Genomic DNA, 27,719 nt, shown 5'->3' with positions numbered 1-27,719 from the left:
AAAAATGGGAAGTGAAATTGGCTTAATTTAAATGTATTAAAGTGGCCCTACTCGCCTTGTTAGGGTTTAAAAAAAATCCCAACAGTATAAGAGACAAACTTTTTTTATTAAAATTAAGTGTAAATGCAAATGCCAGCACATTCAAAAATATATATATTTTTTTAAAACTCACATCTGGAAAAATAATAAAAACACATCTGTCAGCTTGGTGGGAATTTCTTAAAATAAAAAATAAAAACAAGGTTTTTTTCTCATGCAATGCCAACTTAAACCCATCTGGAACAATCTTGTAGATTTAAAATGAAATTTGTCATTGTGGACAGTGTACTGCTTTAGTCACATGGTACATCCCTCCATCCATCCATCTTCTATGCTGCTTGTTCTCACAAGGGTCCTATCCCAGCTCATTTTGGACAAGAGGTTGAGTCGTACTGGTCCTCGCCTGGGCAGCCTCGCCAGGTCGGGTGGGGTGCCATGGTTGTCCTGCGCTCTTGGGGGGTCGAGATGGTCTGGATTGAGCCCTCTGTGCCTTCCGAAACGTGGCATATATGTGCATATATTTCCTTAAATAGACTTTTCATGTGACATGTATAAAGTTAGGTATAAACTGATGGCGACCAAAGATGAAACAAACAAAGAGCGGCCCTAGATGCGGAGGAGGAAGTCCAGATTAAGACTAGCAGGGATTTGGATGGTTTCTAGTGCCACAGAGGATGGTGAGAAGGAAAGAGTTACAGAAAATATCTTCCTGGCATCCATCATCAATGTGGAGGACTCCCCCCTGTCTTTTAAAATGTTCTGTAAGGTCCAAAATGAAAAGGTTAATCATCTGATGAGTGCTTCACTCTTGCATGTGCTTGTGTCATAATAACTCACTTTAATGGTCGCGATGAAGGTGGTTGTCACACGCTCTTCAAACTCAATCACTGGTGTGTAGAGGGTCAACACTTTAACAATCTGCAATGGAGAATAGTGATCAAAACTAATGAGCTGTGCACTTCGATGAAACACACAGTAGGTGATGACGGACCTGTGCAGTCGTGAGGCCTGTGCACATGTTGCAAATAGCCTGAGCGTCAGCCTCTGTCTTTTTCTTGACCTGCAGAAGTTGTGCGGCTTGTACAAGAGGTTCCAATGACTCCTTGGCGCCGTACCCGGAGAGCTCCCGCTCCACCAGCCACTCCTCTAACTGCCAGACATTGTACCTGAGCACAGAGGGAGTTGGGAAGCTAGTCAGGCTGTGTTATATGTATGCAAATTGACATAGAATATACTAACAATACTGCATAACTATAGTTAAATAAAGTGATTTGGGGAATTTGGGATTTCTGTATTGGCAGCCACGTTTCAATCAGTCTACCCCAGGACAGTTGTGGCTACAGATGTAGCATCAGTGTTTGATTGAGGAATCATTGTACAGTATAATGGGTTCAATTCACTGTGAAGAGCTTTGGATACTTTGAAAAGCGCTATATTGACACAATATTGTGTTGAGAAATATAAATAGACAGATAGACTTCCTTTATTGTCATTGCACAATAACACAGCTGTGAAATTGCCAACGAAATGTTGTTGCCTGGCTCCCGTATAATAATAAATAATAATGTGGAGAATAAATAGATGACATCAAATATGAACAACAATATACAGCGTAATTTGTACAAATAATTTAAATATTTTAGAATAAATAATAATATTCCAAATTATTTGAATAATTTATTTATAATTTAGCATTTATTCTAAATAATAATTTAGAATAAATAATAATAATCTAAATTATTTAAATTATTTGTACTTAGAATAAATAATAATATTCTAAATATTCTAAATGATTTAAATTATTTGTACAAATTACTGTTGGATTGTTGGAAATTTGGTCCCTCCCGTGTAACTTCATAAGGTGACCGTAATATTAGAAACAGGTGTTATTGTTCTGCTTCAACCTGAATAAACATATTAATAAAAATCTGGCAATTAATATTATTAGATTGTTTCTATATAACTTTGATGTTAAGGCAAGTGTAATGTGATCTATGATTGTGCATACATATTTTTCTTATCTTTTTGTTTCCAGTGAGTGTATAATTGAATCTTATATTGTCAGTAGGTAACAACAGTGTGCCAGTACCTGATCTGCAGGCCTTTACTCCAGGAGCACATGTCCTTCCTTAGAAGCAGGTGATTCAGGGTGACGGCACATATGATATAAAACTGCTGCCGGACGACTTGTTTAATGAGGTCAGAGTCCAACCCATGCTGACACATGGCGGTGTGCCACTGTCCAAGTTGCTGCAGGAGGACTTCCACTGTAACAGCCTCTTCCTCTGGGGAACTGGAGCTCCTCTTCCTCAGACCTGTTGGTTTGGAGCCTAGAACACCCTGAATGGACTCATGCTCCAGCATGCTTGACACTGCACATGACAAACACGGTCAAACCAATTCATATGGATGCACGTGGGATTATTCACATCACCTATGAGGGGCTGCAGGGTGTCCTCCATGCTTTTGATGAGCTGGCGGTAAATTTGGACTGCCAAGTCAGCAAATACGTTCTGGTACTCAGTCAGTTCAAAGTTGGTCAGGCAATGCTGATTCTGCTTTGCAGTGTTGTGGGTCTTGAATGTCTGCGTAGATGTTTGGCATATTTAATGTAGGTAGGTGGAATGTTAACTGTTTTCAAGTGCACTCATCCTCACCTCATCGCCACTATATTGCTTCAGACAATGAATTAGTCGACACGTGTTGGCCAACCAGAAAGACGACACCACAAAATCACTCCCTCTCTTCTGTAGAAAAAACAATTCACGAATGTCACATGCAGTAAACTGTGTTTCTCAATGCATCGTCTTTATAATGCAACTACAACAAGAAGCTTAAATGCTTTTTTCATTTCATTGGAGATACTGGATTAACAATAAGTCTACATTTCATTTTCTACCACTTATCCTCACGAGGGTCGCAGGGGGTGCTGGAGCCTATCGCAGCTGTCGTCGGGCGAGAGGCGGGGTACACCCTGGACTGGTCCCAGCCAATCACAGGGCACATATAGACAAACAACCATTCACACTCACATTCATACCTATGGACAATTTGGAGTCGCCAATTAACCTAGCATGTTTTTGGAATGTGGGAGGAAACCGGAGTACCCGGAGAAAACCCACGCATGCACGGGGAGAACATGCAAACTCCACACAGAGATGACTCGGGCCTGTGCGCGAACCACTTGTCCTCCGTGCAGCTTCAATAATAAACTTATTGAACTGAACATTGTTACCTCTATAAAAGCATACATTTTTGATACACCTAATATTGCACCTACGTAGATTGCAGGTGTACCTAATAAAGTGGGCAGTGAGTGTAAAACATAAAGGGGTGTCAGAGGATCCTGCAAAATTAAAACATGACAAGCGTTGATAAGCGTTATCATTTGTGGGTACTAGCATTTGTTCCATACAATGTTCTACGGATGAACGGAGTGAGACCAATGTTAGTCATACTCTTGGTCACTTTGTCTCAGTAGGCCGGTACCAAATACTCGAGAGTACAGAGAGTACTTTTCATAAAAGTAATCTCAGTGTCTAGTAAATAGTGTACCTTAATGACTCCTTTGATGCTGCAGAGAACCGAATTGAGCAGCGTGCTGACTCTCTGATCATCATTGACACTGTCAGCATATCGCAGGCACATAAAGATGATGTAAGCAGGAAGTCCTGGAAGGAAGCTCACAGCGACACCGCGGGCCTTCATATCTGAGACAATGGCGAACAGACACAGCACCTTTATCCATTTCTCATGATAGCTGGAAAGAAACATTGCCGGGAGCAAAACAGGTTTGTCATACCTAAAACCAGATTTTTCACTAGCCGGCTCTCGTCACCCTCCTTGTACTTCAACATTCCCTGGTACTCCTTCTCTTTACGTGGAATACTCACAGCTTTGGCAGGAGTGTTTATCATCATGTCTGTGTTCTTTTGATCAGCTTGACACAACAGCATGAGGATTCCCAGTTAATATATGATATTAATATATGATATTAACTGGGCCTCAATAAGCCTTTCAATGTAAAAAGATTACCTTGAAACGCTTCTACTTTTTTCATGTACAGCTGCAGTTCTTTTTTCAAACTGCTTATAGTTTTGTCTTTTTTCTCCTGTTGCACCATGAAGTCCTGAAAATATGCAGACATACAGGATTAGAGAAAACTTCACTTTCACTCACACTCAAGACAACAGTAAACGTGATGACAAAACAAATGTGAAATACAAACTTTTTTTTTAAGGTTGACATTTTAAATGGTTGAATCACTGTTTATACTCAAAGACCCCAAGATTAGATACAGCATCCACTCTACTGAGATCCAATACAAAAGCTATATGAAAAACCATAGGTATGAATGTGAGTGAGAATGGTTGTTTGTCTATATGTGCCCTGTGATTGGCTGGCGACCAGTCTAGGATGTACCCCGCCTCTCGCCCTAAGTCTGCTGGGATAGGCTCCACCATACGGCCACGACCCTAATGAGGATAAGCGGTATAGAAGATGGATGGATGGATGGATGGAAGAATTAAACTGCATCCCTCTGACAAGTGTTCTTTCTTCTACATTTTGAGGCCAGGGTGTCCAAACTTTTTCATTTGAAAGTAGTAGTTCAAGACATGCTGAACAGTTAAAGGGGACCTATTGTGATTTTTTTCCACTTTCCAGACCTATAAATGTTGTTAGAATGTTGTATTCTCATGTTAAACCACGCCAATGTTTTAGATAATGACGTTTGCGCATTTGGAAGTGAGCCCTGTAAGACGTTTGGGATGACTTCGTTTCAGAGTTTTTTCTAACACTGACCTCTGTGACATCACAGAGTGCCGGGCTTCCTTATATGGGTGGCCAGATACGCTCTCTGCCCTCCGCAAAGCTCTGCTTCACCTGGTCTAACCCAAGCTATGTTTCTCATTTTGCAGTGTAAGCAATGTCTTCCAGGAAGTTTTTCTTCATGTGTAAGGGAAAGCTACATTTGTTTATAATTCCTAACAAGGCAAACATCAGGCAAAAGTGGTTGGAGTTCCTGATTCCCTACTATCAAAAATCAATCTGTCAAGGGCATTTCACTATGGACTGTTTTGTGAACATGGGCCAGTATGCAGCTGGACTAGCCTTTATCAGTGTCCTAACTGTGTTCATTTTGTGTAAGTAATGAAACAAAAGCAGTTGCCTCTGTAGCATTACAGAGTGTGCATGCAGGGAGTGGGAGAGTTGCGAATAGCCATTTCCTACCACAGTCTACCCAAGTTTTTTAAACATTATCCATACACATAATACAAGCATAGCCCTACAAGTTCTGTACAGCCAGCGAGTGAACCCACCAGATTTTCACTAGTGAGCCGAGTGATCTCAAGCTTCAGGCCTGCTTCAATGCGAGCATTTTCAGGCAGGACCAAAGTCTGAGCCAGCAGCTTCTGCTGCTGCTCTTTTTCCTCCTTCAATGTCTTCACTTCATCCTGCAGCTTCTCATACCGCTCATTGTGCTGCTTCTCCAGCTTTTGCATCTGACACTCCAGAACCCTAGAATGTAAAGTCATAGCAACCAGTTATTGAGTAATAGTTTGAGGTAACAACAACAAAACCCACACCTGTTGGTCTCTTTCAAGCCCTCATAAGCCAGCCACAGTTCTCCATCCTCATTGAGTGTATGGATGTCAGCTGACCTAAAAGTAAAAGATAATATATGACCACGTATTTGGTCACTATGGTATAAATTTAAGGTTAAGAGTCATGTGGTCTTACCTGTCAAGATTTTGAAATGAGTGCAGGTCACCAAGTTCTAATTTGACACCCTCCCCAATTGCAGAATCCTGGACGTGGGAGTTAATAAGCATAGATTAAAGAAAAAACTGACCATTCCAATTGCAGTAATGATAACTAAATGATATTACCCTATATTTCATAGCGTCTTGCCGCACTAGGTGTGACTGGAGAAGAAGTACTTCCTCTTTTCGCATCTCCAGCTCCTCATTTGAAGAAGTGAGTTGTTCCAACAGTATGTCATAAGGTGTAGAACCCACAGCAGGGGGCATTAGTTCACTGTTTTCATTGGTCAGGGATTTACGCAGTACACTCAAGTCCTGCTTCAGCCTCTTGTTTTCAGTCTCCAACTCTTGACGCTGAAAGAAATCAAACCAAAGCATATATTTTTTTTTAATTCTTTTAGTTTGCTGTTCAGAATTATTGTTATGTTCTGTTGGAGCTGCCTTGCTGCCACCTGTCTACTCTCTGTTGTAGTGCACTGCTGGTCCTGCCGGGGCAGAGCCGACTGCACATACCTAGGAGCATTTCCAGTCAGCAAGCCTTTGCTTGCACACTCACTCACTGCCAGATTGTTGCAATGTCTACACTACCCACTCAAGCTTCTCTTGTTGTGCTACCCTGCTATTTTCTAACTATTGTATTAAAGCTCTGCTTACTTTTTTTTTAGAAGCTGTCTTAGTTGTAGTTTTGTATGGCATAGTTTTGTGTTTCTTTCCGCTCCGTTTGAGTGTGCTTTTTCTTAATCATTTTTTCTACACATTTTTGTCATCTCTGCTTTGGGGTTCAATCAATGGCTATTTGCCAATTTTGCCAATTTTGATCCAACAACATTTGTTTATGACATTCCTTCCACTCCGCTTGGGACACGACAGCAACATGAAGTGACTTTTTTTTTTAAGGTTGTACCTTCAGCGTTTCCAAATCCAGCAGTGCTATGCCAACATTTTTCTCCTCTTCCACATCCTTTACACAGAAATACACAATTAATTAAAAATTGCAAATATTAATTAAAACTACTTAAAAACTAAAAACTGTCAACATACATTTTCCTCTTGCGCTTCCTTCTCGTCTAACTGCAACTCCAGCAACTGTTTGTGCCTCTCCAATTCTCTAACTCTTCTTTGGAGCTTCAAAACCAGTGGTAGGTCGACAGTGGGCGGGGTCTCGGCCTAAAAAGAAAATCAGTGTTGAAAATCTAGGTTGGGAGAAAAAAAATCTAATAAATCTACAAGAAATACGGAAAAAAAGCTTAAATGTGACCATATCGGTTTAAAAAGCACTAGTGAGCTCTCACTGTTACTGGAACAAGGCTGGTATTGGTGAAGTGACTGCTGACTAAAGAAAAATAATAAAATATAGTCTGCTCACATTCAAACTAATAGGACAGCAATTTAGAGTACAGCTGAATAATTACCCTGAATGTACCCTTGAAAACAAAATATGTAAATGATAAATGAATAAATGTAAAAAAAAAATTTCAACATTGCCTCTTTTTCTGTTGTGCTGGTCTGTCCATTAGTCAAGTCTACGATTGGGCCACATTCAGAGGAGTTGCTGTCTTTAGATTCTGGCTTCTGACTTCCCAGGGACCGTCCTTCCTTCCTTGAGCTCTATAAATGAGGAAAAAAGGTGCAGTAAAATAGAAAGCTTTTCTATTGGGACAAACACACACCACACATAAATATTCCTTACAATGCTGACTTCCAGTTCTTCTTTCAGGTCTTTATGTAGCTCCTCCAGATGCAGATGTTCATTCAGCAGGCTTTGGTACCGGGAGCGTTCTTCTATTAATTCTTTCTCTAGTTTTTCTGCGTTTTCCACTTTGCCTTTAATGTCTGACACCATCAGTTTTACTTTACTAAATTAAAAAAAAAAATTTCTTCTTTACACTTTATACTGTATATTACCTGTCAACTGTTGGTTTTGTTCTAGGATGACCTTTTGGAGGTCTTCCTTTTCATTGCTCAGCAAGCTGTTTTTCATATTCAGCTCCTGTACAACCTGAAAATAAAAAGAAGCGGACAGAAAAACAGAATAATTAACACAGACATAGTACAAGGTTAAATATTTAATTACTGTTTTAAACAACATACAACAATAATAAGTACTATGTATTATCCATCTACTTTCTAAGCCGTTTATCCTATCCCAGCTGACTTCGGGCGAGAGGCGGAGTACACCCTGGACTGGTGGTCAGCCAATCACAGGGCACATATAGACAAACAACCATTCACACTCACATTCATACCTATGGACAATTTGGAGTCAGCAATTAACCTAGCATTTTTTGGAATGTGGGAGGAAATGGGAGTAAACCCACACACGCACAGGGAGAAAATGCAAACTCCACACAGAGATGACCAAGCGGCAAATCATACCCAGGTCTTCCCAATACCCTGACTGTGTGGCCTACATGCTAACCACTCGTCCACTGTGCGCCCCAGTATGTATTATTTATGTACAATAAACATTAAATAAAATATAAAATTGCAATAAATGCGCTAACATGTATGCATACTCAAAGTACTACTAAAGTACATATTTTCTACAACAATTAAATCATGCAGTCGAACCAACAACAGAACAGACAATGACATCATTGCATCATCATCAAGACAAGGACTCCACATTGACTTCCAGGTACACAAACAATATAACGAACCAATGCAGATGCAGGCAATCTGAAAAATAGATAAAACACTGGCAAAGTTTGTAGAAGCAAGCCTACCAGCTGCGTCTGCTCCTTATCAACCTTTCTCTGATCCTCCAGGACCTCCTTCTGTCTGAGAGTGTTGTCCAGCTCCTGCTGAAGAAAGGAGAGCCGCTCCAATAGCGAAGGGAGCGTCTCTGCCTCAGCTCGAGCCTTTTTCTCTGACCTATGAAGGTTTTCTATCTCTTTGCAGTATCGTTCTCGCTCCATTTCTTGGGCCTTTGCTGCAGCATTCAGCCTCTCACTGAGCTCTCTGACTTCTTTGTGCTGTGGGAGCATGCAAACACATGGTGTGCATGTGATGTGATGACAACGCCCAATTACACTGCATTTCAAGGCAAGTTTGCTCTTTCTCTTACAGTAAAGATACATTTTTAATACACATATTTTTACATAATTCAGGGTCGTAACATTATGGTAATGGTGGCTGCTACTGCATGACCTTTGGCAGAAATCGTTACGTTAGAGCTTTACTGATCCCTTAGGAGCACAACACACAACGTAAACATGTATACATAAAATTGAAATTGAACGTATGAGTAAAAAACAGCTATCAATTTACAATTTAAAAATGTGTATATGTACAGTATATCAGAATCCAAATTTACTTGTATCACTTAAATCACTTATTAGTGATAAGTACTAATAACTATCATTTACTAGTACTTACTTCACACAAATTTTAAACTTATTAACAAATTTTATTTATATTGCACTTTACATTACAGAAATCTCAAAGTGCTACAAAGAAAGCATAAAACCTACAGTGAAGCGATAATAAAAGAACACAACAAAAGGTATATATATATATATATATATATATATATATATACACATATATATGAAAAAAAGGCCTTTCTTCCTTTTCCGTAACACTGTGCAAGGCTTATAGTGTCATTATTTTAACTCCTGTTTGATATATAATATAATAATAATAAAATGAAATTGAAACATGTAAAAGTTATGGTGTGAGTGAATTATCAGTAATAGATACATAGAAGAGGTAGGATTAAGCTCTGTTTTTTTCCTTAATACTCTCACCTCCTCGTCTATCTTGTGCTGCAACTGCATAATCTTGTTCTCCATGCCAATGTTGAGCTTCTTGAAATGCTCCACAGAGCGCGCCTCCACTTTGAGCTTCTTCAGTTCTTTCTTGGCCATGATGCGTCGAACACAGCTCTGCAGCAGGATAATGTCCGCCCGAGTACGTTGATAGTGCTTCCTGGCCAGCCAGCCTTTAGTCCACTTCTGGATGACCAAAACCTTTTGCTCATACAACAGCTGGAAGGAGACGACAAGGTAAACCTCATTACCTCATATTATAGCTTTTACATTACAGTATTGGGACACTACAGCAATATGAAGTGAAAAACTGATAAAAGATGAGAGTCAGTCCTGTGAATCCACCCTCTGCAGCTTTAACAACTTCCACTCTTCTGGGATATATATTATAAAACATTGCATTGTATCGTTTTAATCCTCCACTGCCGTTTTTATCATATTTTAAGAAAGTTAACATGACGTTTGCAGTTTTGAATGATGATGCTGCACATTCAATAAAATTACCTTGTAGTACAGCTTTCTGGCTGCATATGTCCTGAAGAAGCACTGAATGACAACAGATGCAGAGCGGACTTTCTGGTAACGTCTCCTAGCCGCCCACATTCGAACATTGCTCTGAATGACAACAGCTGCTCTTGTTCTCCGCAGAAAATCAACATAACTGAAAAGGAGAAAGCAATCACATGAGTATTTTGTACCAGTTTCCTTTACCATTTATGAATCTCTCTGCTTACCAGCGTGCCTGATGACCCCGCACGTGTCTCTGTATGGTGATGGCAGATTGCTTCATCCTCAGGTATTTCTTACGTGCCAGCCAACAACGGATAGTCTTCTGGATGCTGACACAAGCTCTACGCAGCTGCTCAGAGCGTAGCTTCTCCAAGTAGGCCACCTGGCCAGCTCTGAAGAAGATCTTGTTTTTACCAAACTTATACAGGTTCTGGTCCTAAGAGCCAAAACACAATATAGCATTTGTGATATATACTGTATAGAGTATATGATAGGTAGCATAGGACCGAGGTTCCAGCTATGATTCCCACCTGGATGAGATTTTTTAGGACATTTCTGCAAGTCTCTTTTCCATCAGGCAGCACATCTTTTTGCTTCATGAGGACTCGGTAACGACTGAAGAATTCCTGATACGTCCATCTAAAACATTTGTAAAGAAGAGATCAATGCACTATGAATGTACTGTTGGGTCTCATTTTCATTAACACATGAAGCTGCTGAGAAGCCACCTGGATGGGAATCCTGCTGCAGAAATTCGGATTGTTTCAAGGATACCGCATGCTCGCAGCTGCTGCACTGCCCTCAAAGGGTCCAAGCTTTATAATAAACAAATTAATACAATGCAAGTTATATTTCTTCCATGCACCAACTGAAATTACTTGAGTGAAATGATCTTTACCTGAATGGCTCTTTATGGTCGTTTGGTTTAATGCAGCGCACGTAGTGAGGAGTAGTAGCATTCAGTGTGTCCATCAGTAAATGTAGAGACTGTCGAAACTGAATAAAGTTTAAGAAGAACATTTCAAATATGATATTTGAAATATAACATAATAATATTTTCAGTAGCAGCATATTTAACAAATAATTATTTATTATTATCAAGAGATTACCTATTTCTGGCCTCACCTGCATTCCTACAGTCTTCTTATTAGCTCCCGGTGAGCGACCAGATCTTCCAGTAATGCTGGTGCTGAGTCTTTTGGTAGAACTTGTTGTTTTCTTATTACCTTCAACCAGCTTCAGCAAGAAAGCAAACTGCAAAAAAGAATAGCCACCAGATGGCAGTGTTTTGTACTAACAATGTGAAAACGCTGTGTACTGTACAGTTATTTCCTGCAATAGAGCTGGCAGAACAATACCAGGGGTGTGTGCCCATAATAACATCATTTCAAATTGAAAGCTCAGCTGAATAGGTATTGACAATATGTCCTTTCATTTAATATTGTGCATTCATTGTGACTATGAAGAAGGAAATTATGACGTACACCACATCCGTGGTCTCAAAATGATCACCTTGCTGTTTTGTAACACTTCTATTTGCTCCTCATTGACTGTGTCCTTGTTTTTCTCCAAGAAGCCGTCACACTGGTACTCCACCTGGGCACAAAGAACCACGTCACAAAGGACAAAGGTCTTGTTGGAAAAAAGAGCAAAGGTCATAATAGTAATAGCCATGCTGCAGTTGGCTGAGTAACATGTATATGCCTAATACAACCAAACATTGCGGTGAACACAGAAAACGTTGCCAATGGAAATATAACTAAATGGAACTCATTCAGACCCTTCTCACATTAAAAGGTTTGAATCATTCATCCTTCCATTTCAGCAATGCTTGCTCTGCAAACGGAAATGATGCAGCACATGGAACAGATTTGTAATGGAGTAATATTTGACTTGGTGTCTAGGTAGCTACCATTCACCAAGTACACAAGCTATATTCAGCTTTGCAAGAAAATGCATAAATACATTTTAAGATATGTTGTGTCACATCTGTTTACCTACCTTGTCTGCAAAGTGGTGGATGATGAAAGCTATGTTTGATAACCTTGGCTTATCAAAGTGAGTGTTTTGCTTCAAAAGCGTGCTGTACATTTTCTGAGACCATGTCCCATCGGAGCCTTGGGGCATCTGTGGAAACAGGAAGAGATTAGCTACTGCATTACTCTGAAGTAAAAAAATATTCAGGCTCATACTCTGGAAGAGACTTATAAAAGAGCACACATAAATTGCAGACTTCTGCCAAGATATTAAAGGGATAGTTTGGATTTTTTGACATGACGTTGGATGACATCCCCATCAGCAGTGTAGTGCATCAACAGTGGCTTACCGCCATTTACATTTAAATATTGTTGTGACAAACAAACCAAAGTAAATGAGTCAGTTTTACTGTACTTTACACTCCTCATCCAGAAGGTCCAGGATGCCCAGATTGGCCTCTATGAGATTAATGCACGGCTGGTTGTCATAGAAGTCAATCAGTGTCCACGGAATCTGCTCTTTCATGTACTCTTCTTGCTCCAGTTTGAAGACATGCTGGAGGCGTAAAGCACAAGGTGACCATCTTATACAATGTATACATTGTTTGGATTGTACAATGGAAGATAAAGAATAAGAAACATACCAGATTGAACTGCTGCTGGAGCTTCTCATTGGCATAGTTGATGCAAAACTGCTCAAAGCTATTAATATCAAAGGTTTCAAACCTGGTGAAAAATTACAGGTGAAATGTTGAGAAACAAAGAAAAAGTACAAACATGATGATGAGAACATACCCATAAATGTCCAGCACACCGATGAATGAGTGATGTTTAACAGCTGATTTCAGCACATTGTTTATACAGCCGACAATCCAGCTGAAAAGTCTGGCATAGATGTGCTTGGCGAGGGCGTCTCGACCGTTGACTGCATTTGCCTTGGAGACGCACTTGATGTATGTTTCTGTGGTTGCCTTGAGTTTCCTGTGGCAGAGCCAGTGGGCCATTTGATCACAGGGAACCCCCATCAACTCACAGAACACCACTAAGTGGGCATTGTCAGGCTGAAAACACATCGGGTTAAAACAGAAGCATCCCGAATAAATAAATAAGTAATGAAAATTTGACTTTTGTGTTTACCGAGATGCTGCTTCTGTCCTGAGAATGACTTTTCACCTCCACGTTGCTAAGATGAAGAATAGCAGCCAGAATCTGGTACATTTCCATTTGATGACTTTCACGAATTCCTATAAAAAGTCAGTGGTCAATATCAATAGGATAAATGATAAATGATATTCAATGATGTTCATTTGCATGTTCAATGACCTGGAACTATAGTGTTTTATAAGCTGTACACTGACAACTACTAAGTTAAATCCAAGTGTCAATGGTATAGTATCATAGTTGTGCGATAGTATAATATGCTGAACTTAAGTTTTTCACTTTTTGTGTGATCTCTTTTTTTGAGATATATGAAATACACAAATTAACTCAATAAACTAGGGAATTTACAGCGGTAGCATAAAAGAACATGCATCATGTAATTTGCTATTTAGTTAAGGCACATACTACCAACGACAAAGACTAACCTAATAGTGTCAAAGCTCTCCTGGTATTGCACATCTCTTTGGTATCATCCATTCCATCAATGACTGGATTCTCACCCTGGTTAGTGCAATGGAAATCATCTGCACTACCTTGAAACATCATGTTGATAAATTAGAAATTAGAAATTAGAACAATTAGAACAATTAAATTAAAACAATTAGAAATTACAATACCTAATTTGAAGTTTTGGAATTCTGGTAAATGTGATGAGGCACACAGTTGATAAAATATGTGATAGTTCCGTTCTCCATAGGCCTAAAGTATAGTATGAACATACATATGTTATACAATACATCATCTGGAAGCACACTGCTAAGGGTGCTGTTAATATCATAGTCTACAACAATGCTGTGGAAAACGTACCTGAAAAACCACTCTTGATTTTTCTAATAAATAGGTCCTCATGTGAGCCCCGCTTATGCAATATTTTTTATCAAACCCGATTTCGATGTACTTCCCAAAGCGACTGCTGTTGTCATTCCTTGTTGTTTTGGCATTCCCGAGAGCCTAAAGGAAATACATACAAGCCATTCAGTAACCCAATATTTAATGTGCTATATATATCACTATATTGACAGTTACTATGGTACCCATTATGTCATTGGATGCTCATATCACCTCCTACTTCGGTACAGTGCATTATAAAAAAATAAAAAAAAACAACCTTAAACTGTATTATGGAAAGCAGGAAGTGAACAAATGTAACAGTTACTGATTGTAAAAGTACCAGATGGAGGGGTAGGATTTAATAAGCTTTGCTTCTTCCTACTCCTTTTGGACATGTGGAACTGGGAACTGAATATGTGAAATTGTAATCTGATGCATGTTCAAATGAAATAAAACCATTACCATTACAATTAGGTACATATGCAAAAATCACACTTTCAAAAAAAAGTCTCTCAGAAATGTTCTCTCCACCATCAACAGCGTAGTTCTGGCGGTGTCAATAGAAACTGAGCACTATTATCTTTGTGAAGGCATATATTTTGATAAAGCTCTTGCATGTCTGTGTAGTGTATATCTATCTACTGTGCAGTATTCAACATCACCTCCATGATAGGATTGGAGGCCAAGACTCTCTCCTCAATATCAGCCTCACCAGAGGAGCCGCTGACTGTAGCAAAGTAACGCATGGCATACTTAGCAGAGACCGTTTTGCCAGCTCCCGACTCTCCGCTCACAATGATAGACTGGTTCTGTTGATCTCTGCGTACAAAACGTGAGAAATAGACAATACATTTATATGATTGTGTGGTTAAAGGACATAATGGTTATATTTGGAGAGAACCTGGCCATCTGCTTGTATGCTTCTTCAGCCACTGCAAATATATGGGGGTCCATGTCGGCCATGTTTTGCCCACTATAGGCGTGGATGATGTCCGCCTCGTAGATAGGGAGGCTCTCATAAGGGTTGACGGCGACAAGAACAATCCCTGTTTATAATACAGACAAGACTCACTGAGACTAAATGAGAATATGGCACATTACAATTATACATTCAGTGGCCATTATGTACCTGCACAATCACATGAAATCATGTGATGTTATCAGTATGGGTAACCGTGTTCAGTGTATGTGCAACATTTTCATTTTACATATACATATATTTTATGTGAGTTGTGGGTGTTTTTCCAAAAGGATGCATGCTACCAATAATAAATAAATACTAGGAAAACTATTTCAACCCTACACAATTACTGTACTGTACTAAGAAATTTTAGATTGAGCCACATTGGCCCAAAGACAGCTGGGATAGGATCCAGCATATCCACGACCATAGTGAGGACAAACAGTAAATGGATAGATGGATATTGTTGTTATTACCATTAGCATCTTTCTTTCAATACTACAGATTTTTCCATCATTCACCATCATTCAACTCTATGATGATAAAGTATATTTTCTGATTGGATGGGATCTTTTCCCGCTATAAATTATAGCGAGTTGTGTAAGCTAGTTAAGTTGAAGTTTTTAAATATTGTTTTATGTTCTTTTAAGGCCTCCGAAATAGCCTTATACAGTGAAGAAAATAAGTATTTGAACACCCTGCTATTTTGCTATTTCTCCCACTTAGAAATCATGGAGGGGTCTGAAATTTTCATCGTAGGTGCATGTCCACTGTGAGAGAGATAAACTAAAAAGAAAAATCCAGAAATCACAATGCATGATTTTTTAACAATTTATTTGTGTGATACAGCTGCTAATAAGTATTTGAACACCTGAGAAAATGAATGTTAATATTTGGTACAGTAGCCTTTGTTTGCTATTACAGAGGTCAAACGTTTCCTGTAGTTTTTCACCAGGTTTGCACACACTGCAGGAGGGATCTTGGCCCACTCCTCCACACAGATCTTCTCTACATCAGTCAGGTTTCTGGGCTGTCGCTGAGAAACACGGAGTTTGAGCTCCCTCCAAAGATTTTCGATTGGGTTCAGGTCTGGAGACTGGCTGGGCCATGCTAGAACCTTGATATGCTTCTTACGGAGCCACTCCTTGGTTTTCCTGGCTGTGTGCTTCGGGTCGTTGTCGTGTTGGAAGACCCAGCCACGACCCATCTTCAATGCTCTGACAGAGGGAAGGAGGTTGTTCCCCAAAATCTCACAATACACGGCCCCAGTCATCCTCTCTTTAATGCAGTGCACTCGTCCTGTCCCATGTGCAGAAAAACACCCCCAAAGCATGATGCTACCACCCCCATGCTTCACAGTAGGGATGGTGTTCTTCGGATTGTACTCTTCATTCTTCTTCCTCCAAACACGCTTATTGGAATTATGACCAAAAAGTTCTATTTTGGTCTCATCTGACCATAAAACTTTCTCCCATGACTCCTCTGTATCATCCAAATGGTCATATGCAAACTTAAGACGGGCCTTGACATGTGCTGGTTTAAGCAGGGGAACCTTTCGTGCCATGCATGATTTCACATCATGACGTCTTAGTGTATTACCTACAGTAACCTTGGAAACGGTGGTCCCAGCTCTTTTCAGGTCATTGACCAAGTCCTGTCGTGTAGTTCTGGGCTGATTCCTCACCTTTCTTAGAATCATTGAGACCCCACGAGGTGATATCTTGCATGGGGCTCCACTCCGATTGAGATTGACCGTCATGTTTAGCTTCTTCCATTTTCTAATGATAGCTCCAACAGTGGACCTTTTTTCACCAAGCTGCTTGGTAATTGCTCCGTAGCCCTTTCCAGCCTTGTGGAGGTGTACAATTTTGTCTCTGGTGTCTTTGGACAGCTCTTTGGTCTTCGCCATGTTACAAGTTAAAGTCTTACTGATTGTATGGGGTGGACAGGTGTCTTTATGCAGCTAACGACCTCAAACAGGTGCATCTGATTCAGGATGATACATGGAGTGCAGGTGGACTTCTAATGGGCAGACTAACAGGTCTTTCAGGGTCAGAATTCTAGATGATACACAGGTGTTCAAATACTTATTTGCAGCTGTATCACACAAATAAATTGTTAAAAAATCATGCATTGTGATTTCTGGATTTTTCTTTTTAGTTTATCTCTCTCACAGTGGACATGCACCTACGATGAAAATTTCAGACCCCTCCATGATTTCTAAGTGGGAGAAATAGCAAAATAGCAGGGTGTTCAAATACTTATTTTCTTCACTGTATATAATATATATGTGTTCTGACATATCAGTCTCTTGCTAATTATATCCCTGTGGTGTTGCTAGGAAAGAAAATAGGAAACTAGTGTAGTAGGTTACAGTGTAATTGTATACACTGCAAACTGCAGCCACAATAATGTGCATATTGTTCAATGTTTCAATCCATTTTCATTCAAAACAGCATTATCTTTGTAAAAGTAGCCTTTTTCTGTGTTTCTTTATGAGCAGCCTGCAGCATAATAACACAGCTGACGTCAGAGCTTACAGTGAGCATGACTCCAAAGTCTACAGCAACAGAGATAGTGTGAGTCAAACAAGACGACTTATTACCACAGTACGTGTAAATCAACTTGGAGTCGATGAAGCGCACTTTGATGTTGTGTAAAACTGCCGGTTCATTGAGATAGCTGAGAGCTGTGAGGTCGTTTTCCCCAACCAGGATGTTGGGGTTTCTTAGTGGTGGGAGGCTCTTTGTTTGGGGGTCAATTTGATACTGCATCTCCTGCAAAAACACAAGAAACACTGAGCTGTGATTATGTAAAACCTGAAAAAGGATGTTAAATACTGCAAAATGATTTGAAAACTACAGTAGGTAAATACTGTGCTTGTCTTGTGCAAGAAAACTCAGCCTACATGCCCCGACTCGACATGACAGCTCCACTCAAGTAAAATTCCTTCACTGTTTTCATTCACACCTATCCCTTACCTGTGAAGCTGCTATGGTGCAACGCAACTTTTAAAAACTCTGCAGATTTACCACTATAAGGCACACTTAAGTCTTTAACCATCTCAAAAAACGACGATGCGCCTTATACACTGATAGGCTGGCAGCGATAAACCAATCAGAAAACAATACGTAATACTATGTACAATACATACGCTGGCAGCGATAACCCAGTGAACATGACATAATATGTACATACTGTACATCTGCCTAACGTCTGCCACGCCTCCAAGGCTGCAAACAACATTGCACCCATCTCTCCGCTACTGTGATATTTTCTACCGCTTCGCCTATATATAGACAAACAACCATTCACACTCACATTCATACTTATGGACAATTTGGAGTCGCCAATTAACCTAGCATGTTTTTGGAATGTGGGAGGAAACCGGAGTACCCAGAGAAAACCCACGCATGCACGGGGAGAACATGCAAACTCCACACAGAGATGGCTGAGGGTGGAATTGAACCCGTGTTGAAATACACATGTGGTGGTGTAACTCTCCCGGAGCTGCCTCAGTGTTTGTCGTCTTTCATCCTTCGCTCTCACGCCGCTCGCAACTTCACTTTGAACGTCCTGTTTTCACCAATGTCCAGCAGTTGGATTTTTTTTGTTAATCATCCTGGAATGATGGCAAGTTCTAAATTCAGTGGTTCGAGTGGTTGCACGCAGTACCTCACAGCTAGGAGTGGAGTTTGCATGTTCTCCCCGTGCATGCGCGGGTTTTCTCCGGGTACTCCGGTTTCCTCCCACATTCCAAAAACATGCTAGGTTAATTGGCAACTCCAAATTGTCCATAGGTATGAATGTGAGTGTGAATGGTTGTTTGTCTATATGTGCCCTGTGATTGGCTGGCGACCAGTCCAGGGTGTATCCCACCTCTTGTCCGAAGACAGCTGGGATAGGCTCGAGCACCCCCGCAACCCTCGTGAGGATAAGAGGTAGAAAATTAATGAATGCGCGATACTGGTAATGAACTCAATAGCATCTTCTATACCGCCTGTTTTATTACAATCAATTACAGGACACACAAACAAACAACCGTTCACATTCACACCTACGGACATCTAATAATGTCCAGTTATGCCATCATATTTTGGGGGTGTAGGAGAAAACCAGGGTACCAGAATTCTGGACATTACAATCTCTTATCTTTTGGGGCCCCAGTCAGTCATGGGGATTTGGAATTGTCCTAATTTTTCCCTCCCATGAGAAAACCCACACAAGTATGGGGAGAACATGCAAAAGCACCATAAAAGAATGTGGTAGCTTCCCTTATACAAAATCTGCTATTTTAGCATATGTCCAGCAGTCTATGTTGTATTTATTATGTGTGCTTGTGACCTACTGTGCCATCCTCCAGATGTAGAAATAATGCTTGGTCGCCTGGTGAGTAGTCTTTAACAAGCTTTGCTGACTTCCACACGTCCACGGCATCTGGGACCCATACAAGGGCATGCTGGTTTAGAAGGAAGCGGGTCAGAATCAGTCAAAATTCTTCAAATTACACACCAGCTATAACAGAAGTGGATGGATCTTCTAAAGGCAAAAATACTACTCGGTCTATGTCAGAACACTGTGTCACCGCAGTGTAAAGTTACATACGTGCTATATTAAGTGTCAGGCAGATAAAAATAACGGAAATGATCATTTAATATCCGCTTAAGATGAGATGTAATGCACATTCGCTAGCTAGCTAAAAAGCAACTTTAGTCAAGTAAACTTACCTTGGTATAAAGTTCAGGACCTGCCATGAAGATGAAAATATGTGACGAAAAAATAAATACAAAACTTCCCAAGACTCCTCTCACGAACAGTCAAGCACGTCTCCACTTGTGGAAAAACGCTCAAAGACAATTAATTGCAGCCTCCTCCTTCTGTGATGCTGCTTTGTCCTTTGAGCCAGACGTTACACTTTTGATTGACAGCACAGCAACACAAGAGTGGCTGCAGTGCCCCCTAGTGGCCAATGGTTGGACACGACATTGTTTGGTTGACCAAGGAGGTCAACAGAAAGTCAAGTAATAGAAATTCAGGGCAGAATGTGGTTGAGGACTTCTCTACTTCCTGAATATAATATTTTCTGGAGTAGGCAGTAAAGTGTGGAGTTTTCTGCACACCCCTGGCTGTTTACTCTTACTGTACAACTACTGCCTTATGACATAACTAAAGTTAGTTTAGCAGGCTTAAAAACATGTTTACATGTTACAGCCATATCTTAAAGCAAGAATATAGACGTATTTTTCAATTTTCAAGCAAGCGGCAACATTCTCAAAACGGACTTTTGCAGCACCCCACAGTATGCGGTCATCTCAATGTCTCGAGCTCAGCAGAAACTAATTTTTTTTTAGTTCAGGTTTCTTCAAAATACCACCGTGAAGTCAATGGAACAAAAAAAAATACAATTTCAAAAGAAAGCACCTACAAGCTGTTATGCAAAATTATTTTATTTTTTACAAAAACAAATACAGGGAGCTTCCTTCAATAAAATTAATGATTCAAGTCAAACAGTGGCAAGATGCGCATGCGAGAGCAAATATTGCTCAAGAACAATATTTCACTTCAATTAAGGCCAATTTTGACATGTCACAATGAGATTGAACCCACTTTTTGTGTCTTATTCAAACCACAGTCAGACAGTATGCAATCAGACCCCAGGTACTTAAGGGCTGTTCGACTAATATTTTTCCAACAGATGTGTCAGCATTTACCCTTAAAATTAACATTTAAACATGAATGTAGATAATGCATTTATCAAGTATCATGTCACTTTACTGTTCCTTAAGTTACTGACTTTCTAAAGTGGTTTCTATCGACCATTTTTTAATTCAATGGTCAAAATAAAAGGCAGCACTCATACCCATCCCTATTTTCAAGTGCACTCAAGCTTTTAATTCAGTCTACAGTGTATGAGCTTGAAAAACATTTATGTACTCCTTACCTAGATATAAATTTCAAATGTAGTGCCTGGGGGGCCCATTTTTCTTTCACTGGTTGGTTTATAAGTAAAAAAAAGAATGCAGGGAAACAGTGAAATGCTGAAGGCAAGTGGTTTTAACTGAGTGGTTGTAATAGTAGTAAAGCTGTAAACAGACCCATCAGCCAGCCAGTTTGCTTGTCATAATGGAAGTCTTTCTCCGAGGGAGGTCCTGAGGTGTGGGGATATGACCGCCAGTGATCTCGACCTTCTCCGTTGGGGCTGATGGCAGGAGTTTATTCTTCATTTTGGCCTTGGCCATGTTGTAGTCGCCAGAATCAAAATACTTTTGCTGCACAGAAAAATATATATTCAGATGTTTAATGTTGTTTAAAAGAGAGGGCTGCCAAATGTAATCAGGAACATACCCCCTTCTGAAGTCTTTTTTTAAGAAAATCTGAGCTTCCGTGTTTGGCTCCGAGACCGGGAAATCTGGCCTTTAACTTGGCTTCTTCTGCTTTCTCTGGACTAACAACCTTGTCATCCATTTCCTGTTGAAATAACACAGTTTGTCTTGTCTTCTCCATATAATTGTACAAAGTGGAAGCTAATATTGACAATGGCAGCTACATTATGTCAGGTAGAAGCTGCCATGGGGGCAACTCATTTTACCAGTCAGACAGCATTCTGCAATGTTTGCCTTTCTGTAAAAATAACTCATAATACAACAAAATCAGTATATAAATTAAAGAAGAACCAAAATACTCAAGTTTCTATTTTGAAAGACGCACAGTACTACTTGTCTAATGATTACTTGGCGGTAGCATCCTTTAGTAAAAATGCTAAAGGCTACCGAAACTACTGCTAACAGCATCCTTGCATGGTTCCTTGTGATAGACTGAGAGGATTGTCCTTAAACTCACCCGCTCCTCTTCCAAAGTCATCACTCCTTCAGCCTCCTCGGACATTCCGGTTATTAAAATGTAGCCTGCTGTTAAAAAAAGAGACGTCCACCTGCATCTACTGGGGAAGGTTCACGAATGTACTGTTGCACCGTTTCAGGTGTTGACAATTTATAATTTGCGATAAATGATGACTACGCATGCGTAAATCAGATTCCATGTTGGTATACTTACGGTATGCCGTAGGAGTCAAAATTAGTGACGTGCGATACCACTGATTTAGTTCTTGATCCGATACAGCATTATTAATTGTTGTTATCAGCGGCATAAATTCTATACGAGCCCAACGACACTACAATTAACTAGGCATGTCACCTCAAACGCAAATGAATGGAACAGGCTGTAGAACGCCATAGAGCAGAATGTCCGCCATGATGGTAAGGAAGGTGGGCGGGGCTAGGCGGACAACAGTGTACAATGTATTTAGCTCTGAGCTGAGTGTAATAAAATAAATGTATGGTAATGGTATAGTAAACTATCGGAGTATCGATATTTCCACACATTACTAGTCAAAACATATTTGTGTGGATAAAAAGTGGCTGAGAGACTTTGTTTAGCTGTAAGTGGAAATACATGGCATCACACAAAATTAATAGAAGATAACATGTTCAACCCTGTCATTGCTACTTCTTGTCCAAGCCTATATTGACAGTTTTTGTTTGTGGCCACGCCATTTGCACACATTTCCCCCGTATTTATAGAGGTGGATGGGTCGATGAGAAATAGTGATGGCGTTTTTCCCTACACTACTTCCATATTACTCTAATTGTAAAAAAAACAAAACATCATTGCATTAGTGCAGTGTAGTATAGCCATACTCATACTCAACACATTTGCCCTGTAATAATGTTTATAATGTAATAGTGTAGAAATGCACTCCATCATACCAAATATTGTAATATGTTTGGCTAATTGTGAATACACAAATCATGTCACGAATAACACAGAATAAATAAAAGTTAGAGCAGCAATACTTGTAATAAGAAAAAACATTTATTTTGAGGCCTTTTCTGCATTAATGTTGGTATGTAAAATGATACAATATTTGTGGAACACAAAAACCTGCAGAGGTTTAAAGCTGCTTTATATCACTTAAAACTGATAGAGCTGCAGTTTACAACTGTTGATTCCCAAACAAATGCAGAGTCCGTTCAAAGCCACAGTACGTTGTCTTGACAAAAAAATTAATCATCTTCACCCGCCATGTCCACGTCTTCTTGTATTTTCTGCAACATTTTCTCTTCCATTTTCTTGGCATTTCCTGTATACAGAAAAAAGGTTTTTGTCTCCGCTTCGAAATGATCAAACTGCTGTCAACTAGGGATGCTCAAATTGATCAGAAAGTACATGATCGATATAATTCAGGTAAAAAAAAAATTCACCTGTAGTTTGTACTATTGTAGCCTGTAACCTGAAGATACCCTTTTGTATTGTCCCGCGCTAATGTTTTGGCTGTACAGCATCAGCCAAAACGGTAGCAAAATGCTGGCTGGGCATCATGTGTTATAATCAAAAGCCTAAGCAACCTGTAAAATAATTGAATTCATCCAACCAGATATGACCACCCTTTCTCGGTTGTGGAAGACACACAGTTTCGCTTAGTGCTCTCACAGTGAAAGTCTGCTTACAGAAGGCGTTTTACGAGTCATACATGTTCTCTTGAAAAAAAAAAGTAAAATATGTTTTTGTCTAAATTAAGGTTATTTTATGGTTAAAATACCCCCCCACTATATGAGAAGCAATGCACAAGAGCATACCTGCATGTGGGGCCTTGATAAGGTGAATATTCTTCTTCACTTCCTTGATGTCCTCTTCCTTCTCCAATACTTTGCCCTTCTTTAATCTACAAAACCAACACAAAACACAATGTCAACAGCCGAATCCACCATGTTTGTTTTTACTTTATGCTGGAGCCAGGTCATCATTGTAAATGAGACTATGTTCTCAATTGATCTTAGCTGGTAAAGTAAAGGTGACAAATACATCAATAAATCTTACTTACAACCAAACAGTAGTTGTACAGAATGTATGAAGTCAAAGATCAGAGCAAAAATCAAACCGTACACACCTGTTCATGATAAATCTTGCCTGGCGTTTCCGTTTGATTTCTTCCACTCTCTTCATTGCATTCACTGCAAAAGTCACAGAGGGTGGTCAGCAATGAAGTGACCAAGCAGTACAAGAGTACTAACATTACATACAGTGAAGAAAATAAGTATTTGAACACCCTGCTATTTTGCTATTTCTCCCACTTAGAAATCATGGAGGGGTCTGAAATTTTCATCGTAGATGCATGTCCACTGTGAGAGAGATAAACTAAAAAGAAAAATCCAGAAATCACAATGCATGATTTTTTAACAATTTATTTGTGTGATACAGCTGCTAATAAGTATTTGAACACCTGAGAAAATGAATGTTAATATTTGGTACAGTAGCCTTTGTTTGCTATTACAGAGGTCAAACGTTTCCTGTAGTTTTTCACCAGGTTTGCACACACTGCAGGAGGGATCTTGGCCCACTCCTCCACACAGATCTTCTCTAGATCAGTCAGGTTTCTGGGCTGTCGCTGAGAAACACGGAGTTTGAGCTCCCTCCAAAGATTTTCGATTGGGTTCAGGTCTGGAGACTGGCTGGGCCATGCTAGAACCTTGATATGCTTCTTACGGAGCCACTCCTTGGTTTTCCTGGCTGTGTGCTTCGGGTCGTTGTCGTGTTGGAAGACCCAGCCACGACCCATCTTCAATGCTCTGACAGAGGGAAGGAGGTTGTTCCCCAAAATCTCACAATACACGGCCCCAGTCATCCTCTCTTTAATGCAGTGCACTCGTCCTGTCCCATGTGCAGAAAAACACCCCCAAAGCATGATGCTACCACCCCCATGCTTCACAGTAGGGATGGTGTTCTTCGGATTGTACTCTTCATTCTTCTTCCTCCAAACACGCTTATTGGAATTATGACCAAAAAGTTCTATTTTGGTCTCATCTGACCATAAAACTTTCTCCCATGACTCCTCTGTATCATCCAAATGGTCATATGCAAACTTAAGACGGGCCTTGACATGTGCTGGTTTAAGCAGGGGAACCTTTCGTGCCATGCATGATTTCACATCATGACGTCTTAGTGTATTACCTACAGTAACCTTGGAAACGGTGGTCCCAGCTCTTTTCAGGTCATTGACCAAGTCCTGTCGTGTAGTTCTGGGCTGATTCCTCACCTTTCTTAGAATCATTGAGACCCCACGAGGTGATATCTTGCATGGGGCTCCACTCCGATTGAGATTGACCGTCATGTTTAGCTTCTTCCATTTTCTAATGATAGCTCCAACAGTGGACCTTTTTTCACCAAGCTGCTTGGTAATTGCTCCGTAGCCCTTTCCAGCCTTGTGGAGGTGTACAATTTTGTCTCTGGTGTCTTTGGACAGCTCTTTGGTCTTCGCCATGTTACAAGTTAAAGTCTTACTGATTGTATGGGGTGGACAGGTGTCTTTATGCAGCTAACGACCTCAAACAGGTGCATCTGATTCAGGATGATACATGGAGTGCAGGTGGACTTCTAATGGGCAGACTAACAGGTCTTTCAGGGTCAGAATTCTAGATGATACACAGGTGTTCAAATACTTATTTGCAGCTGTATCACACAAATAAATTGTTAAAAAATCATGCATTGTGATTTCTGGATTTTTCTTTTTAGTTTATCTCTCTCACAGTGGACATGCACCTACGATGAAAATTTCAGACCCCTCCATGATTTCTAAGTGGGAGAAATAGCAAAATAGCAGGGTGTTCAAATACTTATTTTCTTCACTGTACATCTGCAATCTCACTCAAATAGACTTGATGCATCAAAAGATTAAAAATACAATGCTTATACTTTTCCCTTCGATGTAGCACCAATAAAGAAAACATTAACAACAGTAAGATTCAACATACTTCTACACCACTGCAAACCACATATTCAGATTTTCTTACCACTCCAACAATATTCATCAAAACTGAACATTACATTACGCAGATGTAATTCATTGTTCATTCAGTGTATAGAAGAAAACACATAAAATTCCACATCATTGTGATTTTAAATTCTGATCAGCACAGCCTTGGTCTATGTTTTCCTTGTAGACATTCCTTGCTTTTCCAATGAAGTGATTTATTCAGATTTGTTTACCATGCAAATAATGTGTAAAAATATATACCTGTCTTGTCCCACATCTCTCTGTTATATTTAACAGGTATGTTTCTGCGTTTCTCAAACTCCAAAGCGTTATCCTGAAACACACATTGTGAAGGACATAAGGAACAAAGAAATTCAATTTTATTACTTATTATTGGATAGTATCAGTCATCCTACCACTGTCAATTCCTTTCCAGTTGCCTTTCTAAATGCTTTGGTCCATCTGGTCTTTCTGGGGTTGCGCTTCTTCTTGAAATTCTTATGACATTTTGATTTGCAGAATTTGAATGTCTGGAGAAAAAAAACAAAGGATAAACATGTAATTTTACAGTTGCTATTAACCGGTGTCTAAACAAGCAAAAGTGTTGCAAATCGTGACAAATAAAAATGTAACATCTTGGTGATAGTTATACATTTAAGTAGTTATACATTTAACCCGTTAAATGCCGAAACTAACGTGTATTTCACACGGAAATCTGAGGTACAAAAGCTGATGTTTCATTTGTTCGCCATTAGGGGGTGCACTGTCTGCACGAGACACACCAGAAATGAAAGGCGCACGCGCACACTTAACGCCTGGGCCCACAATTTGATCAACCCATCATGAGAATAAAATTGTATTGTCAACTTAAAATTACTTTTTGCACACGAAGTCGAGTTAATCTAACCATCCAAGTTATTTATTACCTCGAACTGATCAGTGAATTATCATTTCACTCCCACGTGAGCACGTTACACTCTCAAGCTAGCATTAGCCGTCCAGATGACGGGCCAACGCGAATTCCCAAACTCTATTTCGTTGACTGTTAAGAGACGAAGAATATGTCATACCTTGCAATCATTCCGCACAAACATAACTCCATGTCCTGGGTACACCGGACCCGAGCAAAAATAACATTTCTCGATACGCATTTTCACAGCAGTAGTGCTGCGTTCTGCTACTGACAACAACAAGACCGCCCGCTTCCTTGTTCTTTTTCTTCGTTGACCACTGAAGCAGTTGGAAGACTCACTGCCCCCTGTTGGACATGTGCTGAAACGCTTTCACTCTGGCAGCTTGGAATAGAGAGTATAAAGAGTACAAATACAGAGTGGTAGTACAAAATAAATGTTAGATTTATGTATATTGACTTTAAATATTTGGAATTGTAGATGTTGCTGCAATGAATAAGGCAACATAAATGACATGTTGCTTGTGTAAGTCTTAAAACGTACCACATACAGTAGTATGTACTGTACACTGGCTTTGTTATTGCATATTGCATATTTGAGCCACACATTGTAGTTTCACTTTAAATGTTATAAATGAAGCAGACACATTGAAACCATATGGTATTTTTCCAAGAACAATTTTATTTATTATCATTTGTGATCATCTTGAGAGTATCAAAAATTCATTTGCAACATTCCAACCCATAAAATCTTTGTTTTGTTGCACACTTTGGATTAAAATATGCATTTTGGTATTCAAGAGCATGACAAAAAAAAACAATTTAAATTAAGACAGTCAAGACTACATACTATAAATCTACATTTGGCACCTAAGCAAAGTTAGCAAAATGTTTTGTAGCATTCACGTCATCATTTGTAATTTATAACAAACTCTGAGCATGACAGCAGCAATATTAACTTAAAGTAAATGTCACACAGAAACTGT

The 27,719-nt window shown here is 39.7% G+C and overlaps 3 protein-coding genes across 3 annotated transcripts; all 3 read right to left on the bottom strand.

The window, feature by feature from the left end:
- Window positions 1–122: 122 nt before the first annotated feature.
- LOC131130934 (unconventional myosin-Va-like) lies at window positions 123–19,915 on the bottom strand. The gene is made up of 40 exons (XM_058075109.2): window positions 19,741–19,915; window positions 19,362–19,472; window positions 17,619–17,790; window positions 14,954–15,098; window positions 14,715–14,871; window positions 14,029–14,172; window positions 13,839–13,920; window positions 13,647–13,754; window positions 13,198–13,304; window positions 12,856–13,121; window positions 12,705–12,786; window positions 12,476–12,616; window positions 12,086–12,211; window positions 11,597–11,680; window positions 11,210–11,338; window positions 10,983–11,080; window positions 10,813–10,899; window positions 10,615–10,723; window positions 10,309–10,520; window positions 10,079–10,235; window positions 9,554–9,793; window positions 8,531–8,779; window positions 7,710–7,803; window positions 7,495–7,637; window positions 7,290–7,412; window positions 6,846–6,971; window positions 6,709–6,765; window positions 5,931–6,158; window positions 5,782–5,849; window positions 5,628–5,702; window positions 5,361–5,559; window positions 4,075–4,168; window positions 3,842–3,979; window positions 3,595–3,749; window positions 2,697–2,786; window positions 2,474–2,624; window positions 2,129–2,411; window positions 1,031–1,205; window positions 877–957; window positions 123–798 (listed from the first exon to the last, which is right to left on the bottom strand). Exons 1-40 carry the CDS (start codon window positions 19,765–19,767, stop codon window positions 646–648), a joined length of 5,466 nt encoding a protein of 1,821 aa, XP_057931092.2. The 5' UTR covers window positions 19,768–19,915; the 3' UTR covers window positions 123–645.
- Window positions 19,916–20,442: 527 nt separating this feature from the next.
- Window positions 20,443–22,016, bottom strand: LOC131130971 (cAMP-regulated phosphoprotein 19-like). The gene is made up of 3 exons (XM_058075185.2): window positions 21,854–22,016; window positions 21,359–21,481; window positions 20,443–21,282 (listed from the first exon to the last, which is right to left on the bottom strand). Exons 1-3 carry the CDS (start codon window positions 21,896–21,898, stop codon window positions 21,112–21,114), a joined length of 339 nt encoding a protein of 112 aa, XP_057931168.2. The 5' UTR covers window positions 21,899–22,016; the 3' UTR covers window positions 20,443–21,111.
- An 850-nt stretch (window positions 22,017–22,866) lies between these two features.
- rsl24d1 (ribosomal L24 domain containing 1) lies at window positions 22,867–27,061 on the bottom strand. Its single transcript, XM_058075184.2, has 6 exons — window positions 26,894–27,061; window positions 26,240–26,353; window positions 26,085–26,157; window positions 23,961–24,024; window positions 23,650–23,735; window positions 22,867–23,153 (listed from the first exon to the last, which is right to left on the bottom strand). Exons 1-6 carry the CDS (start codon window positions 26,972–26,974, stop codon window positions 23,077–23,079), a joined length of 495 nt encoding a protein of 164 aa, XP_057931167.2. The 5' UTR covers window positions 26,975–27,061; the 3' UTR covers window positions 22,867–23,076.
- Window positions 27,062–27,719: the final 658 nt, after the last annotated feature.

This window comes from Doryrhamphus excisus, linkage group LG1 (assembly GCF_037039965.1).
Source record: "Doryrhamphus excisus strain RoL-2023G ecotype Guam linkage group LG1, RoL_Dexc_Guam_v1.1, whole genome shotgun sequence".
Taxonomy (NCBI): Eukaryota; Metazoa; Chordata; class Actinopteri; order Syngnathiformes; family Syngnathidae; genus Doryrhamphus; species Doryrhamphus excisus.
The sequence above is the reverse complement of the archived record's forward strand: the minus strand, read 5'-3'. Positions and strand labels throughout refer to the sequence as shown.

What these genes read in the sequence shown, in the direction of transcription:
- LOC131130934 (XM_058075109.2), bottom strand. Translation starts at nt 19,767, where the DNA reads ATGGCAGGTCCTGAACTTTATACCAAG. An exon ending in GAGAGCTTTGACACTATTAG is followed by an intron (nt 13,305 to 13,646) that starts GTTAGTCTTTGT and finishes GACTTTTTATAG; the next exon opens with GAATTCGTGAAAGTCATCAA. An exon ending in AAGAACTGGAAGTCAGCATT is followed by an intron (nt 7,413 to 7,494) that starts GTAAGGAATATT and finishes CCTCATTTATAG; the next exon opens with AGCTCAAGGAAGGAAGGACG.
- rsl24d1 (XM_058075184.2), bottom strand. Translation starts at nt 26,974, where the DNA reads ATGCGTATCGAGAAATGTTATTTTTGCTCGGGTCCGGTGTACCCAGGA. An exon ending in TTGTGCGGAATGATTGCAAG is followed by an intron (nt 26,354 to 26,893) that starts GTATGACATATT and finishes TTTTTTCTCCAG; the next exon opens with ACATTCAAATTCTGCAAATC. An exon ending in TATCAAGGCCCCACATGCAG is followed by an intron (nt 23,154 to 23,649) that starts GTATGCTCTTGT and finishes TTCTGTATACAG; the next exon opens with GAAATGCCAAGAAAATGGAA.
- LOC131130971 (XM_058075185.2), bottom strand. Translation starts at nt 21,898, where the DNA reads ATGTCCGAGGAGGCTGAAGGAGTGATGACTTTGGAAGAGGAGCGG. An exon ending in TGACTTTGGAAGAGGAGCGG is followed by an intron (nt 21,482 to 21,853) that starts GTGAGTTTAAGG and finishes TTATTTCAACAG; the next exon opens with GAAATGGATGACAAGGTTGT. An exon ending in AAAAAAGACTTCAGAAGGGG is followed by an intron (nt 21,283 to 21,358) that starts GTATGTTCCTGA and finishes TTTTCTGTGCAG; the next exon opens with CAAAAGTATTTTGATTCTGG.